The sequence below is a fragment of the Vanacampus margaritifer genome, chromosome 15 (genome assembly GCF_051991255.1).
Source record: "Vanacampus margaritifer isolate UIUO_Vmar chromosome 15, RoL_Vmar_1.0, whole genome shotgun sequence".
Taxonomy (NCBI): domain Eukaryota; kingdom Metazoa; phylum Chordata; class Actinopteri; order Syngnathiformes; family Syngnathidae; genus Vanacampus; species Vanacampus margaritifer.
In genome coordinates this window covers 6,144,241-6,161,764 of record NC_135446.1, presented here as the reverse complement: position 1 = coordinate 6,161,764, position 17,524 = coordinate 6,144,241, and the positions used below count along the sequence as shown (strand labels likewise).

General features: G+C 45.6%; 1 protein-coding gene across 6 annotated transcripts in view; it reads left to right on the top strand.

Annotated features, from left to right (window-relative positions):
* cald1a (caldesmon 1a) overlaps positions 1–17,524 on the top strand; it is a 70,996-nt gene that overhangs the window by 34,313 nt on the left and 19,159 nt on the right. For 5 of the 6 annotated variants that reach the window (XR_013288308.1, XM_077543959.1, XM_077543963.1 and 2 more), the window contains exons 2-3: positions 2,509–2,594; positions 9,606–9,743. Coding sequence is in view for 5 of the 6 variants with exons in the window: in XM_077543959.1 (XP_077400085.1) it covers positions 2,509–2,594; positions 9,606–9,743 (224 nt within the window). In the remaining variant the exon portion in view is untranslated. Of the gene's footprint in view, positions 1–1,224; positions 1,343–2,508; positions 2,595–9,605; positions 9,744–17,524 lie in introns of those variants that run through there. The other variant, XM_077543960.1, reaches the window with a different exon arrangement.

Genomic DNA, 17,524 nt, shown 5'->3' with positions numbered 1-17,524 from the left:
CACTATTGAATATTTTTAGAATGAATTAATCTATTGATTATTCAAATTCCGTCCATGGGTCCTCGCAAACCCTTCTGAAGTGTGCTGCTTGTGGGCACAATTACAGTAAACCTGAGAGTGAGAAATTAATTAGTTAATTCTACTCGAGGATCAAAGAAAGCAGTCTTTGATTGTAAATATACTTTCTAGTTGATGATTATACATTAAGTAAATATCTGACAATTTTGATAAGCTTTGTAGAAGAAGGTAAAAGCAGAAGTAGAAAATGTGATTAATCACCATTAATTGCAATTACAATATTGAAAATGTTGTGGTTAAGCAATTAACTCAATTCACTGGCAGCCATTTTCACTGAAGCAACCCCCTTTGCTCCCAGCTGTTTTACTGGATTTTGACTGATTTTGCGAGGCCCATAGAATAGTGTGTTCAACAGCTATAAAAACATGGAACCTACCAAAAGAAAGATTAAAGTCTCTTCCTTCATCAGGCAAAAAACATATTTGTATCTGTTTCCATTGTGCAGCAATTAGCATTAAAATATAGCTAATTTTCATCATTATACACAAATCTGTTGAAAACAGTGGGGAAAAGAGCTTGTTGCAAGATTGCCATAGTTTATCTCTTATACTCTGCTGCTACCTGCTGGCCGTTTTTGTAATAACTACCATTGCATCAACTATTCTCTTAATGTCAGAGGCTGCATCAAAGCCTTCTGTATGCTCTAGCATAAAAAACGCATAAATACGTCTTTGGAAGCATGGTAATATTTATAATAGAACGTATTTATTTATATTTATTTTAAATTGTCACGTCAGGTATATATCTCTGAGACACTTTCATGCTTACCCACCAAATTGTAAAACAAGCGGATTGTCTTTTTAATTCATATCCCACAAAATGAATAGCTGGCGTGTCGTGAATTGCTTCAACACTGAGCCGCAATGCAGCATGACGTTGTTGATACCATAACAATGAGCCAACTGATAAATCCTGCCTGTCCTTAATATGGATGCATGCATGCAGTGCGTAGAGAACAGGCAGACAGAAGACAACAAGACCGGAAGTGAGGCTCAGTAGCCGAGTCATGTCCTAGGAGAGCGTTTTTCTGTGTAAACAACACAGGAAGTGTTAGCTTTGGCGATAGAGGGGGTGGGGGGAGGTTGAGGCTGGGCAAACGAGAGGCTTGAGGGGGAGACGGAAGGAGGTCATTGAGGGATAGGAGGGGGGACAAGAAGGGGAAGGGGCAGAAATTTGTCGGCGGCACTGTTGGAGAAGACATAGCTGATGAGATGCAACTGGTGTGAGAGGAAAAAAATAACTCTTGTTGGCTCATTTCTTGAAGGTACTGTCGGATCCTTTTCGTTCTGCATCAACATGTTGTACCTAAATCTTGTATTTATGTGACTCTGCTCCCCACTGTTACTCCAAGTGCACATCTAGTGCTTAATTAGAGTTTGTTTTATTCTGCTCAGCCGTGCGCTGGATGTGCATGGCGGTTGAGCAGACATCATAGACGGATGACGCTCGGCCTGGCAGATCCTGGGTGGTCTCCCCGCCCAGCCGCACACGTACCCCTTGTGGGTATTTTTAGGGAGAATGCGTTTTAACATCCTGTGGCGACCTTCCGCCATTTCTATCCAATGTCCTCCATTCTTTTCCTTCTCACTGTGATGCCCAGACGATGCACAGTGGAACCTCAGTTTAACACGGATTGGGGGAATTGGATAGGTAGATACGACAATGCTAAGCTAATATCCATGCCAATTACTTTTGATGGGAACATCTCCACTCCCAACATGGCTGCCAGTGCCACAATAACACGCTGTAGCCTGCTCCAGTCCACTGTTTACGACAAGAGCAGCGCAAAGTGGAAACATGATCAGTCTGTGTCTGTTGACGGCACCACAGCGCCGTTTACTGGCACCATGATGAATTGTGGCCAATTGCAACCAATTCTAGAACAGACTTAAACAGCTATCTTAGATGGGGCGTTTTGAGTGGATTGGACACTTTTCTCTCCCTTGCATCCAGTTTTCATTAGGGATTCACAATAATGCTATTTTCAACGGATACCGATAAACCGATAGTATAGAAAGATAACCGATAGTAAGCTGATAATTGATTGCACAATTAACTTGAATACAAATATAGATTGGAGTCTTTCTATAAATCTTTAACATGTACAAATACATTGAAACATTGTGTAAAGCAACATGAAGCTGAATTTTGTTGATATCTCTGCTTCAAAGACAACCAGTAACTCATCTTGAGTTTGCCAAAAAGAGATGTTTAAAAAATTCAACAAAAAACTAAGGGTAACACTTGGGGGAGACAGTAAAGAAAACCCATTCTGGCAACTGCCATGTATGCACCAATCATGAAATTGGTCAATAATTATTAGCGGATTTCTTTATTATCTGGTTTATTAGTATGACGTCAAATTGGTCGATAATTGCCGATAATAACTCTTGCACAAAAATAAAAACACTTTTTTTTGTCACTTCCCAGGGTACAACCATGGATGAAATGGACTTTGAGCGGCGCCGGGAGCTGAGGAGGCAGAAGCGGGAGGAGATGCGCCTGGAGGCTGAACGGTAAGACTCCTGATTTTAATGTTGTCTCAAAATGTGGTAAACCCCTGAGTGTTCCGATGATGATTTGGGCTGGATGAGAGCCAGCTCACAGGGCGCTGTCATTTAGGATCTTCATACTTAGGGAAGAATTCCTCAGGCCGTGTTCCGGAGCGAAGCTGCTTGTCAGAGTTACCTCTTCTGATGTTGATGCCAATTTGGACAAGAACGGCGCCAGTGTTGTTTTAAAAGCTCAAGTCCTCCTTGAAGTCTTTTTAAAAGCATAGTTTGGCAAACATTGTCTCCCCGCAGCCTGGGTTGTAGAAGGAGAAAAAAAGAGGTTGATAAGCAATCAGATAAGCAATGTGATGACCTTTAAGTGGGAACGCTCAATCATGCCCTCCCTCTCGTCTTCCAGTTTTCTCTCCCAGATATGGAGGCCCTCTGAACTCCCTTTGATTCAATGGGCAAAATTGATTAGACTAAAGCCCATTCCAACAAGTGATTGAGCAGTAATGTGCCAAACGCGGGCATAAGTTTCGAAGTAGAGTTTTTCTTAAAATCGTGAGAACAATGTGCAAAGGTCTTTTATAGTTTTTTTAGTTTTTTTTTACGAAAGTTTCCTCATCAGTTCCGCTTAGGCCACTTGGGAAAAGTTTGATAAGGATGTAGATAACAGCCAAGGTCATCCGTCGAATTGGCCAAAGTATAAAAAGAAGTCAACCTTCAACATTTCTTGACAATAATATGTTATATGTGACCTCACTAGTCTAAACATAACATTCAGATTAATAATAAATTTGGGAAATATGAGTTATGAAGCAAAATCCATCTGTTTTTATCCATCTCAGGGGGCGGCCATTTCACCACTTGCTGTCAACTGAAGATGACATCACAGTTGCTGAGATCTCAGGCAACGACCAATCACAGCTCACCTGTTTTCTGAAGCTGCGCTGTGATTGATCATTACCTGAAACCTAAGTAACTGTGATGTCATCTTCAGTCGACAATAAGTAACAAAATGGCCGCTCCCTGAGATGGATAAAAAGGGCTGCATTTTGCTGCTCAACTCATATACCACTAACGCAATATTAACCAGAATACCACATTTATGCTGCATAGAACATACAAAAACAAAAAAATTGGGGTAACTTCCCCTTTAAAGGGGATAATTCTCCCTTGTAACGCAACATGCATTGCTATCCTGTGTATTTATTATAGCATATGGATATTATATATCAGAGCTGTATTTGCTGAGATGATTGAAGTTGAGGTTGGGAACATTTTCAGAGACCAAAATTGGATGGCTTGGATAGTAGCAAACATCAAATTTTGACTTGGCGGGCTATGCTTCAGTAATAACTGAAATGGCAGGTGACAAGCTGTTCCTGTTATTGATAAAAAAAAAAAAATAAATAAATAAAAAAGATTACATCTCCACATTTCTTCCGTTTCTGCCAAGATATCGAAGCATATATTTACACAACCTCCCTCGATTGGACTAGTCAAAACCACATGTTGTTGTGTTGGAAAGCTTTGTATGCAACATTTGAGTGCACCCATTCAATTAACCGTTGAGTGTGTTTGGAACCGATGCCGAAGTTTTGATGAAGCCCATTCGCTTTTATGCAGCCAAGCTTTTGCTCTGCTGTCTTCTATCAAGGCCCAGTTGTAAGAAAGCCATGGCTAAGTCACTCAACTACAAAGTCCAGTCTCAGCCTGTCAATTGATCCAAGTCATTTTCAACCTCAGTGAAAAGCCATCACGCTTCACAGCGCCTTAGACGAGCCATCATTCTGCTGTTGAGACTTTCTGTGCAAAAAAGCAGCAGCCCACCAATCACGCCCAAGAGGAATCCAGCTCCACGGAGGCGCATCATACCTATGATGTCGTTCTCGGGGTCGCCGCAAAAAGCATGCAAGCATCGGTGCAGCAAATGCCTTTTCCCTTGTCTTATGGAACTTCTGCGTCTTTTAGGAGGTGAAATTATCAAGGTCAAACCAGGAAACGGCACACCTGCCCTCCCTTGCTTGAACAAAGCTACAGGAAGTAGAAGGGGAGCACTTAGTCCAGTTTGTGGCAGCGTGTTGGGTTCATGTACTTTTGTCATATTTTGATTTCACCTGTTGATTCAGAGCAACAATGCTGAATGAACCTTTGTAGAATGTAGTTAGTAATTAACTCATTTGCTCCCAAAAACGTATAAATACGTTCTATTTTAAATATTACCATGCTCCCAAAGATGGATTCATATGGGTTTTTGCAGCTTCTGAACTGAAGTGAATGCTTGAAGCAATGGTAGTTATTACAAAAACGGCCAGCAGATGGCAGCAGAGTATAAGAGATCAACCAGGGCCATGTTGCAAAAAGCTCTTTCCCCCACTGTTTTAAACAGATTTGTGAATAATGATTAAACTTAGCTATATTCTAATACTAATTGCTGCAAAACGGAAACTTTTTTTTTCCTGATGAAAGAAGAAACTAATCTTTCTTTTGGTAGGTTCCATGGTTTTATAGCAATAGAACACAATATTGTGTGCTTGCAAAATTTGTCAAAATCCAGTAAAACAACTGGGAGCAAAGGGGGTTGCTTCAGTGAAAATGTCTGAGTGAATGAGTTAAATTACAAATTAATCTGAAAACATGAATTGCACTTTAAAAAACTTAAAGCTATACTCACCACAGAACAAATGTTGATTGTTAAATGTGGGTTTTGCTTGCCAAAGTTCTCTTCAACTTGTACTGACTAACCAATCAGAGGACATTGAAATTGTTGACATTTTTTTATTGGACCAAAAAAACAAAACATCCCCTTGTAGTGGAAGCAGTGCTGTCAAGGGAAATGCTACGAAACGAAGAGAATGGACTGTTGGGGATAAATGAAAACAATTTTGTGGATGAAGTTGTAAATGTAGGTCAGTGCTGAAAGTGTTTAGGCCTGCGGAGAATGCCTTGCGGATTTATGGAAGAAAGGACGCAATGCAGCTGCAGCACTTGGATTTATCTAAATATTGACGTACTGCTTATAGATAGAGAGATGGAGTCCAATATTTTATGTTGAGCATAACATAGCAAGGGCCCATTTTGAAGATCTTTACTTTCCTTTTTTGGAAGTTTCTGGAAGCGTTTCTTTTCGTTCATCTCCGCTCCATCCCACGACGCTCTCCTGCTCTTTTTGCAAGATGTTCCACTTGTGCATCTCCCACTCTCATTGTCTCTCATGTCCTCATCCGCTTCATCTCCTTTTCCCACCCAGTATTATAGCCCCTCCCCTTGCGCATCACCTCAACTCCCCCTTTAGTTTGTGATCTCATGCTTCCATTTTAATCTCTAGCCCTTCCCTTTCTCTCATTTTCTCTCACACACACCCATGTCACACCACTCCTTTCCTCTTCCTCTACCCCTTCTCCTCATCCTCTTCCTCTTCGTTTGCAACACACCGCTGCTGCCCTTCCACCTGTGCGATCCAGGAAGGGCTGAGGAAATAACACCCATCCTCCGAGAATGACCCTGACTATGTGTGCCGCTTCCAAATATGGTCTGGTTTAGTTCTGACACAAAGTGAAAATGACATGGGAAGGGCAGGATGTGAGTTGTAATAACTGCAGACCTCCACCAAGGCAAAACCACACCTTCATGGATGTGCCTCCATTTTGTCATTGAAAGTCATTGTCATTACAAGCGGTGATGAAATCAAACCCTGGTGGAGGTAATGAATTCAATAAGAGGATTTAGGGGATTTCTACCAGAGAGCAGAATGGGTGAGCCAGTCGGCAGCGTGGCTGCGGTTCTTCGGATAGGAAATTGTCCAGGGAGTCCAGCGTGGGAATGGGTCAGCATTTCTGACAGCCCAATCCCCGCCTCCCTTCCCCTCATGGTTCCTCCCTCCTGCTCTCTAGCCGCTTGCATTTTTACTTTTTCCTCTCTTACCAAGTAGGGGTGAAAAAGTCTTTTCTCCCGGGCTTTCCCCCCTAAATGGGTTTTGCTCGCATAACTGCGATGCTATGCCGCAAGGAAAATATTTAGACATACTTGTGCCTATTAGAAGAAGCACATCCATCCCCCCCCTTATTTTTTTGTGTGTGTGTGTGGGGGGGGGCTGGGGGGTCGTATATTTTTCCTGTACAGGACGTGTCGTTTCATTAACAGTTTGGGCTTAAACAAATGACTCTGTGCAGGAAAGGGTGTCGACCGCCTGTGATGACATCAGCAGAATATTCCCTTTTCCGTTATTATCATGCTCACCTCTTAACCTTTCTCATTTTTCATTTCTCTCCCGTTCTGTCTTTTTCTTCTCTCCCCCCCTTCCAAGAGGCTCTGCAGCAGAACGCTGATGGAGTTTGGGGCCTAAGTAAGGAAAATGGGATATTAAAGCGGGGCTCTCGTTGTGTGAGCGCCCTGATTGACAGGAATGCTAATTCAGCTTTTAGAAGTTTGTTCTCCTCTCCTACCAAGGAATCTTGAACCCTGGGTTTGTCGCCGCCTGCCGCCAAGGACTCTTTTATTCCATTTTTAGCTGTTGCCTCCTTCTCTTTCTCATGACATTTGCTGCCGTTTTCTGGGACAGCACAGTCCTGCGGGAGTTCAGGCAGTCATGTTTGCCATGTTTTGTGCGTGTGTGTGTGTGCGTGCGTGTGTGTGACATGCACAAGTCACATTTTAATTAGGTTCTTTGTACATTGAGGGGTAGTTGAAGTGGATTTCAGATTACAGCTTTTGTCCCAGTACACAAAGCACAGTTGAAAGTTGTTTTTGTGCTTCTTTTATTGTACAGTGAAACTTCTTATGATTTTACTTTTCTACTCATCTCCATGACATCACAGTAGGCTAGTGGGGCTGCATAGAACATATTATTAAGGAAATGTTTTGGTTTACTTTAGTTTCCCTTAAACACCAAAATTTTCCACCAAACTTTCCACTTAGCTTAATACTAACATGCAATGAGAAAAACCATAGACGAGCTAACTGACACTAGCATTGATGCTAAGGTTGTTAAACCTTCAAACAACTCAGGCTAAAAACTGCTGGGTAAAAAGTAACCCAAAGTCTTAAGTGTTACCAACTAAGCTGTCCAACCACCACCACCATTTTCTAAGAATTGTTCCATTAAAATTACTTTAACTTATTCCCCAACAAAACTGTCCAAATGGCAACCAGCTTTAGTTGTTCAGCCCGCCCACCCAAATCCAATCTTCAACTCAATCTGCTGGGTCGAAAATAATGAACAACTTAAAATCCTGTAAAAAAAAAAAAAAAAAGTTTAGCAAACATTGAGCCACAATATAGTAGGAATCGATAACAATATCGTGATATCGCGATATTAAAACTGCCACAATATTGTCGTCATCATGTCACGATATTAAAAGCAGCACATCTGTTAAAAAAAAAAAAGAAGAAGTCAGGTTGATTTCCATTTGTGCAGTTCTAGCACCCTTTAGTGGCAATTTTTTGTGCAGTTCAATTTTTAAAAGGGATGTTTTGGCCCTTTTATGTTTAAAATCCACGCTAATGGTCAGATGAAGGGAATTGTAATATGCTTGTGAACCGAGTCAATATGTGGAGGAACTCAATGTGTGCATGCATTAGTTTTTCATTCCATCAATATTAAGTGTTATTAGATATTGTAGGTTGTTTATATGCATTGCTGTCATGTACAAAAGCATAATATTGTGCATTTTTTTTTAGTATGAGCTATTTTTTTACAATATTGTGACCTTTTTTTAATATCGCCAACTTCCCCACAATATCGTGAAAATTATCATATCGTGATGTTTGGATACCGCTACAATATAGCATCGGTAGTGTAATGGGAATGTGAGCCAATACAATTTCCTTGTAGGTTAATCATTGGCCAGCTGACGTGACTGTCGCGCTTGTGTTAACAGACTGGTCTGCTCTGTTTTGACAACATTCCTCATCATGAGGTAAAGAGATGGAGGGGAAGCGCAAGCTGACGAGCTGCAAAAGCTCACATCAAGCCAAAAGCGGCTTTGGTGCGGCTCACAGCACATGTTGCAATTAACATGTAACGGCACGCTCGGATGCCCCAGCTCAAAGGCACTCGTGTGATGTTAGGTAGCCGTGTGCTCAGCGGAGGGAGTGTAAAGGTCAGGCGGGCCGACGCAGATCAAGCATGGAGCCAACTTGGCCCGTGTCAGGTGGCCGGAAAAACAACACTTGGCTGTTGAATGTTTTAGGATGTTGAGGGTGGCTGATATCTAACATCAAGTAACATTGAACATTGTCAACATTGAACCCTGTACTCATTTCTGTAAGGGTTTTTTAAAATGATTTTTCAGAGGAAAAGGTTACATTTATAGTTGAGAAAATGGATGAGTAATTGAACTGAAAAGTACATTTCTATCTGTTTCATCATGATTCACTTATCTGTAATAGTGGGGAAAATAGCTTTTTTTGCAACATGGCCCTGGTTGATCTCTTATACTCTGCTGCCACCTGCTACCGTTTTTGTAATACAATACCGTTGCATCAACCATTCTCTTCATTTAAGAGGCTGCATCAAAGCCATCTGTATGCCCTAGCATAAAAAAAAAACATTAAAAAAAACATGAGTTAAAAGGTTTATAATTGGCAACAAAGCAATCAGCCTATTCACACTGCACTTGGTTTTCTTGGTGTCCTTAACCATCTTTGGAACTGCAGCAGCCTAAAAACTAGAGACGTTCGATACCACTTTTTCCAGACCGATACCATTGCGAGTCACCCGATACCAATTACCGATTCCGTTAGTACTTTAATGCTAAAACACTTCCCTCAAAAAACAATGACAGATCATTTTAAAGAAGGACATATATATCCCAATATAGCATTTTTCCTAAGATTGTATAAAATTAATGGCAAAAACAGTGTTAAAATGACACTGCTGACAGCGTATTTGATCGAAGACTGGAAATTTAACACTGACCAATTTGCTGTGTACAGTCCAAAAATGAAATTTACAGTCCAAATGAGGAGTTGAACCAGTTTGACGTTTCAGCTTCTGGTCTCTTGATTCCTCCACCTGTCCTCTGCCAGGTTGTCTAGGAACGACGATGACGAGGAGGAGGCGGCCCGCGAGAGAAGGCGCCGGGCCCGCCAGGAGCGGCTGAGGGCCAGGGAAATTGAAGAGTCCAGCGGGCAGCTCGACAGTCTGGCCGTGACCAATTGCCACAGGTGACCAAGTACTGCCAAAAAAAAAATGACTTCAGACTACAGTGAGCAGTCGAAACAGATGGCCTGGTGGATTTTTTTTTTGCCAGCAGAAACAGGAACTGTCACTGTTGGCATCCTGTGCAGCTACTGAGGTTTTAGCTCACCTCTAAATAATCCAAGGGAGTCCCTCATGTGTGAGATTAAGAACACAGATCACATTTGTACATGGTTTTACTGCCTTTTTGTTCATGTGTGGTTTATTTGGAGGACTAGCTGTCTCTGACCTCAATTTGACGATGAACAGTCCTATTTTATTTGAAGCAGCCATAGAAGGACGAGAGCAGGACGTAGAGCGAAAGCCTCGCCATGGCCAGCTGTTGCGGCCTTTTTCTCAAAAGATACGGTGGCTAGTTATTGGGCCAGTCGGCTGCTATCTTCCAGAAAAACGCTATTCATCCTGCCGTTTCTTAAATCCAACATTTCTACTTAAAAGTATTTTCGGCCTGACCGGTAGTTTTATTTTCAAACATTTCTGTGGCGAGGACCTGTCAATGGAGCCAAATTGTCAGCGTTTGGTCCACACCACAGAAATGTCTGCTCCTGGCTCTCCGGACTTTGATTTCTTTAGCAGCACTTGTTTTCATATCAACCAAGTATTGTTATTTCTTTTAAAAGCTGTTATTTGAGGCACTAGAGCGAGGTGCACACATTTTCAATGTCTTTACCGAGACCCCACACATGACCAGGCAAGTGTACTTGACAAGGCACTACACTCACACACACACACACACACAGACATCTTTAGCGACAATCGTCCTCCCCCCAACGCCCAGATATGGAGTGTAGTAACAGAATGAACCTGTGAAGGGCAGCATAGTGCCACAGGGGTCCAGACAGCCTGTAAATATAAAACGAATAGTTGAAGAAATAGAAGAAGCCATACAGTCCATTTTATGCCATTCAGGAAGGATCAATTTACTTATTTCATCTTAACTCATTCACTGCCATTGATGCCACTGTCATGATTTGGGTCAGCTGGTGGGCTCCACCCACCATATACACCTGCTGCCCATCATGCAATCAGACCTCAATAAAAGCCTGATGGACACAGCAAGGAGTGTCGGGTGATTACCCCGAGACGCCGCTCTCTTGACCTGACTGTACTCGTCTTACAAGTTTTCTCCTGCTGCCCATGATTTACCTTTTTTGCCGCCACTGTGCGTGCTTTTGAGTTTTGTTTGTGATCCGCCTGTGCGCGTGAGTTTGTGTTTGTTTTCGTCCGCCTGTGTGCGTGATTTTGAGTTTGTTTGCTATCCGCCTGTGTGCGTGAGTTTGTGTTTATTTTTGTCCGCCTGTGTGCGTGATTTTGTGTTTGCGTTTATCGCCACATTAAATCAAAGTTATCCACATCCCTGCCGTGGCTCGCCTTCCTCACTGCATCTGGGTCCGCCCTTCTCAAGCCGTGACAGAATCACCCGACCAACTATGGACCCCGCAGATCCCAACAGCCCGCGCCAGGTCCTGGCCAGCCATGGACACTTGCTCGGCCGGCACGAGCAATACTTCCAGGATCTAAAGGAGGTGATGTCGGCACTAACTGCACAGATTGGATCGCTCACCTTAAAGATGGAGCGGAGACCGGAATCCACGGCCGCGGAAGACTCACGACCTGCCAGAGCGTCTCCTGTTTTCCCCACTTCCCAATCAGCAGGCAATCTTGTCTTCCGGGAACCCAATATTCCGCATCCCCCCCGCTACGCTGGCGAGATTGGTGGGTGTGACCAGTTCCTTCATCAGTGTAGCCTGGTCCTCGACCAACAGCCGTACACCTTCCCGGACGACGGCTCCAGAGTTGCTTTTATTATGAGCTTGCTGTCCGGCCAGGCAGCATTATGGGCGATGGCGGCCAGCAAAACCAACCCGGAGCTCCGAGCCTCAGTTCCTGCCTTCCTGACTGAATTCCGTAATGTCTTCGACCACCCAGTAAGAGGGAAAGAAGCAGGCAGCCGCTTACTGGACCTCCAGCAAGCCGGCTCCTCCGTGGCGGAATTCTCCATCTCTTTCCGGGTTTTGGCCGCCGAGAGTGGTTACTGCGACGCGACGCTGTGCGGAATTTTCCGGCAGGGATTAAACCCGCGGATTAAGGATGAGCTGGCGGCACGGGACGAGACGTCCACGCTGGAGGAGCTCATCGGCTTGGCCATCCGGTTGGATAACCGGTTGCGGGAGCGACGGCGGGAACGGGAGGAGGAGGAGCGACGACCGGAGGCAACGGAGACGTCTGCTCAGCCGGTTTCGGCCACGTCCGCGGGGCGCTTCGTCGACGCCCCGCCTCCCAACGCTTCATGGCGACGCGCCTGCCAGAGATGGCGCGGAGCCTTTGCAGCTGGGAGGAGAGCGGCTCTCGGCAACGGAGCACACGGACCGGTGGAGACACCTAGCGGCCAAGTGTGGGAGGCAGCCTGAGAGACACAGGCACGTCGCACCTGTTCCAGCCCCAACCATCCCATTCCAACGTAACCCAAGAAGACTACTAGTCTCAGGAGAGATGACATGGGGGGGGGGTAAACGCTAGGATGACGGCTCTGGTGGATTCAGGGTCGGATGAATGCATTATTGACCCGAGGATGGTGGACATCCTGAAATGCCCGGTGGTTGAACTCAAGAGAGCCAAGGAGATGCGCGACCTCGACGGGCGCACCCTGGGTGTGATTTCACACCGAACGGAGAGCCTACAGATGCGTCTATCGGGGAACCACGTGGAAACCGTTCAGTTCCTCATTATGCCGTCCCGGTCGGCCCCAGTGGTCCTGGGCCTGACTTGGCTGGCCAGGCATAACCCGGACATTAACTGGGGCATTCCCAGGGTGGAGAGATGGAGTGTTTTCTGTCACTCGCATTGCCTGCAGTCAGCAGTGGATGATCACCGTGGCCCAGCCAAAGCCACGTTAGAGGAGATTAACCTGGATGAGGTACCGGCAGAATACCACGACTTGCGGGAGGTGTTTAGCAAGGACCGGGCCATGTCTCTCCCTCCACATCGACCTTATGACTGCGCAATAGAACTGGTTCCTGGGGCACCGCTGCCTGGTACACGCCTATATCAGATCGCCAAGCCGGAACGTCAAGCCCTCACGGAGTACCTCACCACGTCCCTGGCGGCCGGACTGATTCGGCCTTCCAAGTCACCGCTAGGGGCGGGGTTCTTCTTCGTGGAAAAGAAAGACAAGACCCTACGCCCGTGCATCGATTTCCGTGGTCTGAACGACATAACTATCAAGAACAAATATCCGTTGCCGCTAATGGACTCAGCGTTTGCTCCCTTACATTCAGCCACGGTATTCACCAAACTGGACCTTCGCAGTGCCTACCATCTAGTGAGGATAAGGGAGGGCGATGAGTGGAAGACAGCATTTAAAACACCTATTGGGCATTTTGAGTACTTGGTGATGCCGTTTGGCCTCTCAAACGCTCCCGCCGTGTTCCAGGGATTCATTAATGACGTCCTGCGCGACATGCTCAATCATTTTTGTTTTGTTTACCTGGACGACATTTTGATTTTTTCAAGAAATCAAACCGAACATCGACAACATGTTCGGCTGGTCCTGGAACGACTGCTGGAAAACCGGCTGTATGTAAAAGCCGAAAAATGTGAGTTTCACGCCAGTTCAGTCCAATTCCTCGGCTACATTGTGGAGAAGGGTCGATTGAGAGCCGATCCAGGCCGTGGTCGAGTGGCCCACTCCCACATCCAGGAAACACCTACAGAGGTTCCTTGGATTCGCAAACTTCTACCGTCGATTCGTTCGCAACTATAGCTTAAAAGCGGAACCACTAACAAGACTGACATCCACCAAAATTCCGTTTGTTTGGACCCAACAGGCAGAGGCCGCATTCGTCAATTTAAAAGTATTATTTTCGCGTTCCCTGGTGTTGACACACCCCGATGAGACTCTTCCCTTTATCGTCGAGGTCGACGCTTCAGAGACAGGAGTGGGGGCAGTGTTATCCCAACGGTCACCGGAGGACCAGAGGCTACACCCATGCGCCTTCTTCTCGCACCGGCTCAACCAGGCTGAGCGCAACTACGACGTGGGCAACCGGGAGCTGCTGGCCGTTATCCTTGCGTCGCAGGAGTGGCGGCACTGGCTGGAGGGCGCGGCGGAACCTTTCCAGATTTTTTCTGACCACAAAAACTTGGCGTACCTCCGGTCCGCCCGAAGGCTGAATCCCCGCCAGGCACGCTGGGCCCTGTTCCTAACCAGATTTAATTACACCAAGCCGGACGCCTTGTCCCGAATACACAGTCCAGCCGCCGAGGGGTCTCCACCCGAAACCATTGTCCCGGAGGACAGAATATTGGGAGCCCTCCGGTGGGAAGTGGAGCGGAAGGTGGCGGATGCAGCGGACGACACGCAGACCCCGGTCGCGTGCCCTGAAGACAAGTTGTTCGTGCCCACACACCTTCGGCAGGAAGTGCTGCAGTGGGGGCATGCGTCGAAGGTAGCATGTCACCCTGGGGTGGGTCGCACGCTGTCCTTGGTAGCACAGAGATTTTGGTGGCCTGGGCTGCGCAAGGACGTCCAGGACTATGTCACGTCCTGCACGGTGTGTGCCCGTAATAAGTCCTCCCGCCTGAAGCCATCCGGCCAGCTCCGACCCCTGCCCATTCCCCACCGTCCTTGGTCGCATGTGGCCCTGGATTTCATTACCGGACTACCTACTTCCAACGGGCGGTCGGTAATCCTGACGGTGGTGGACCGGTTTTCAAAGATGGCCCACTTTATCGCCCTGCCCAAATTGCCCACCTCGCTACAAACGGCGGATATCCTGATAAAAGACATTTTCAGGATCCACGGGATTCCAGCGGACCTCGTCTCCGACAGGGGGCCCCAGTTCGTGTCCCGGGTTTGGAAGGCCTTTTGCAAGTCCTTGGGGGCTACGGCTAGCCTGTCGTCGGGCTACCACCCCCAATCCAATGGGCAGACGGAGCGTGCCAACCAGGATTTGGAGGCAGCACTTCGATGTGTGTGCCATCAGCACCCTTCCTCGTGGGCGTCCCACCTCCCTTGGGTCGAATACGCCCACAACACTCTCAAGTGCTCGGCCACAGGCCTGTCCCCGTTCAACGCGGCCTGTGGCTATCAACCCCCCTTGTTTCCTTCCCAGGAGGGCGGTGTTGCCATTCCCTCAGTCCAGACCCACCTCCGCCGGGCTCGCAGGGTTTGGCAAGACACTAGGAAGGCCCTGTGCCGCACCTCGGACCGCAACAAGCGGCTCGCGGACAGGCACCAGGTTCCGGCACCGTTCTACCGACCGGGTCAGAAGGTGTGGCTCTCAACTAGGGACCTACAGTTGGCGGGGAGTTCAAGGAAGCTGGGGCCGTGGTTCATCGGCCCGTTTGAGGTCAACGCTATGGTCAACCCGGTAGCGGTCCGGCTCAACCTGCCCCCTACTCTCAAGGTACACCCAGTGTTCCACACGTCTCTGCCAGCCCCTTGTGCCCGCCGACCGCGCCCCCGCCGCCTTCCCGGGTCGTGGGGGGCAGCCGGTGTACACAGTAAGGGACATTCTGGACTCTCGAAAGCGGGGCAGAGGGTTTCAGTATCTGGTCGATTGGGAGGGGTACGGACCCGAGGACCGCCAGTGGGTTCCCCGCTCCTGGATATTGGACCAGTCCCTCGTTCGGGATTTCCATTTAGCACACCCATCAGCGCCGGGTGGTCCGCCTAGGGGCGTCGTTAAGGGGGGGGTACTGTCATGATTTGGGTCAGCTGGTGGGCTCCACCCACCATACACACCTGCTGCCCATCATGCAATCAGACCTCAATAAAAGCCTGATGGACACAGCAAGGAGTGTCGGGTGATTACCCCGAGACGCCGCTCTCTTGACCTGACTGTACTCGTCTTACAAGTTTTCTCTTGCTGCCCATGATTTACCTTTTTTGCCGCCACTGTGCGTGCTTTTGAGTTTTGTTTGTGATCCGCCTGTGCGCGTGAGTTTGTGTTTGTTTTCGTCCGCCTGTGTGCGTGATTTTGAGTTTGTTTGCTATCCGCCTGTGTGCGTGAGTTTGTGTTTATTTTTGTCCGCCTGTGTGCGTGATTTTGTGTTTGCGTTTATCGCCACATTAAATCAAAGTTATCCGCATCCCTGCCGTGGCTCGCCTTCCTCACTGCATCTGGGTCCGCCCTTCTCAAGCCGTGACAGCCTATAGACGTCAAAAATTCACTTTAACTAATTAATTTAACATTTTTTTCCCACTTTTGTTAACGAGTATGAAAACCTAGAAAATAAATGATTGCACATTTAGAACAGATCTAAAATGTGTTAATCATGAATTAACTAGTAAAGTCATGCGGTTAATTACAATTAAAAAATGTAATCACCTGACGCCCCTAATTTTTAATAATCTTTTCTTCTTAAAAAAAAAAAGATTTAAAAAAGAAAAGATTATTAAAAATAAGGGTGTGATGTGATTAAAATTTGTCATCGGAATTAATCACGACTTCACTAGTTAACTCACGATTTGATATCTGCTCTAAATATCCCCCCAAAAATTCTAGGTTTTCATACTCTTGTTAATAAAAGTGGAAAAAAATGTTAAACTAATAGAAATAGTTCAAATGAATTTTTACCGTCTATAGCCGTCAATGGCAGTGAATGAGTTAAAAGACCACTTTAAAGAACATGAGGAAGTGTAACTTTTTTTTGTGTTGGGTTTCATACCAAGAAGCGTGGTGGATTTGACCTGACAGACCTACAAAAGATGAAACGATGCAATATAAAGAGACTATATAAAAAAATATTTAAAAATTGTTTTACCCCACCCACATACATTAAACACATTTATTTAGACATCAAATATGTCAATTCATGTATGTAAAAATGAGGGCTGTCACTTTATTACACTGTACTGTTAACAAGTACTCAATTATTTAGTAGTCACTGATACCGATACAAGAACCAATACCACTAGTGTGTTTGATACATGAAATTTTCAAAAGAAAACAATGACAGATTATTCTAAATTCACAATGTAGCATTTTAACACCTTCTAATTTCTAACTTATCTAATTTAATCAGCCTCAAGAGGGCTGCTGATACTGGTAGTTGAGTTGAGTTGAGCTGAATTGAGTTTAGTTTATCTAAAGGGAAATGTGACATTAAAACAACATTACAAAGGCTGCACCAAATACAGCACTATGCTAGTTTCCATCTGTTGTCCCCAGGCCATCTTAGTATCTTCCAGATACCAATACCTGCTAAACATTAGGGATGTAACAATAACCGTGATATTGCCATATTAAAATTGCCACAATATCATCGTCAACATGCTACGATATTTAAAGCACCACATCTCCATCTAAAAACGTTACTTTTCACCTGCTTCAGCCAAGCACAGCATTATGAACATACACTGTGCATTGTTTACAAAGTAATTCAAGATGGCGGAGGGCGGCGACCATACTTGCATTGTGGCATGAATATAGCAGAAAACTTAGAGCTATTATGAGCTGCTTCTTTTTTTTTAATTGCCAACACCATCACAATATGATAATTATCGTATCATGAGGTTCATATCGTGATAATATCGTAGTATTGTAACTAGGGGTGCACCGATTGATCAGCCGGCCGATTTATCGGCCCCAATTTCCTTTAGTTTTGGGGGATCTGTGATCGACCGATCCCTTAAATATAAACCGATCTTTTCCACTGATTTCATCTCCCCCCTCAGAAGTCTGAAAAAGATGATGACTAATAAGCGTTTCATTTTTATTTCAAAGAACTCCTTAAATTGCAG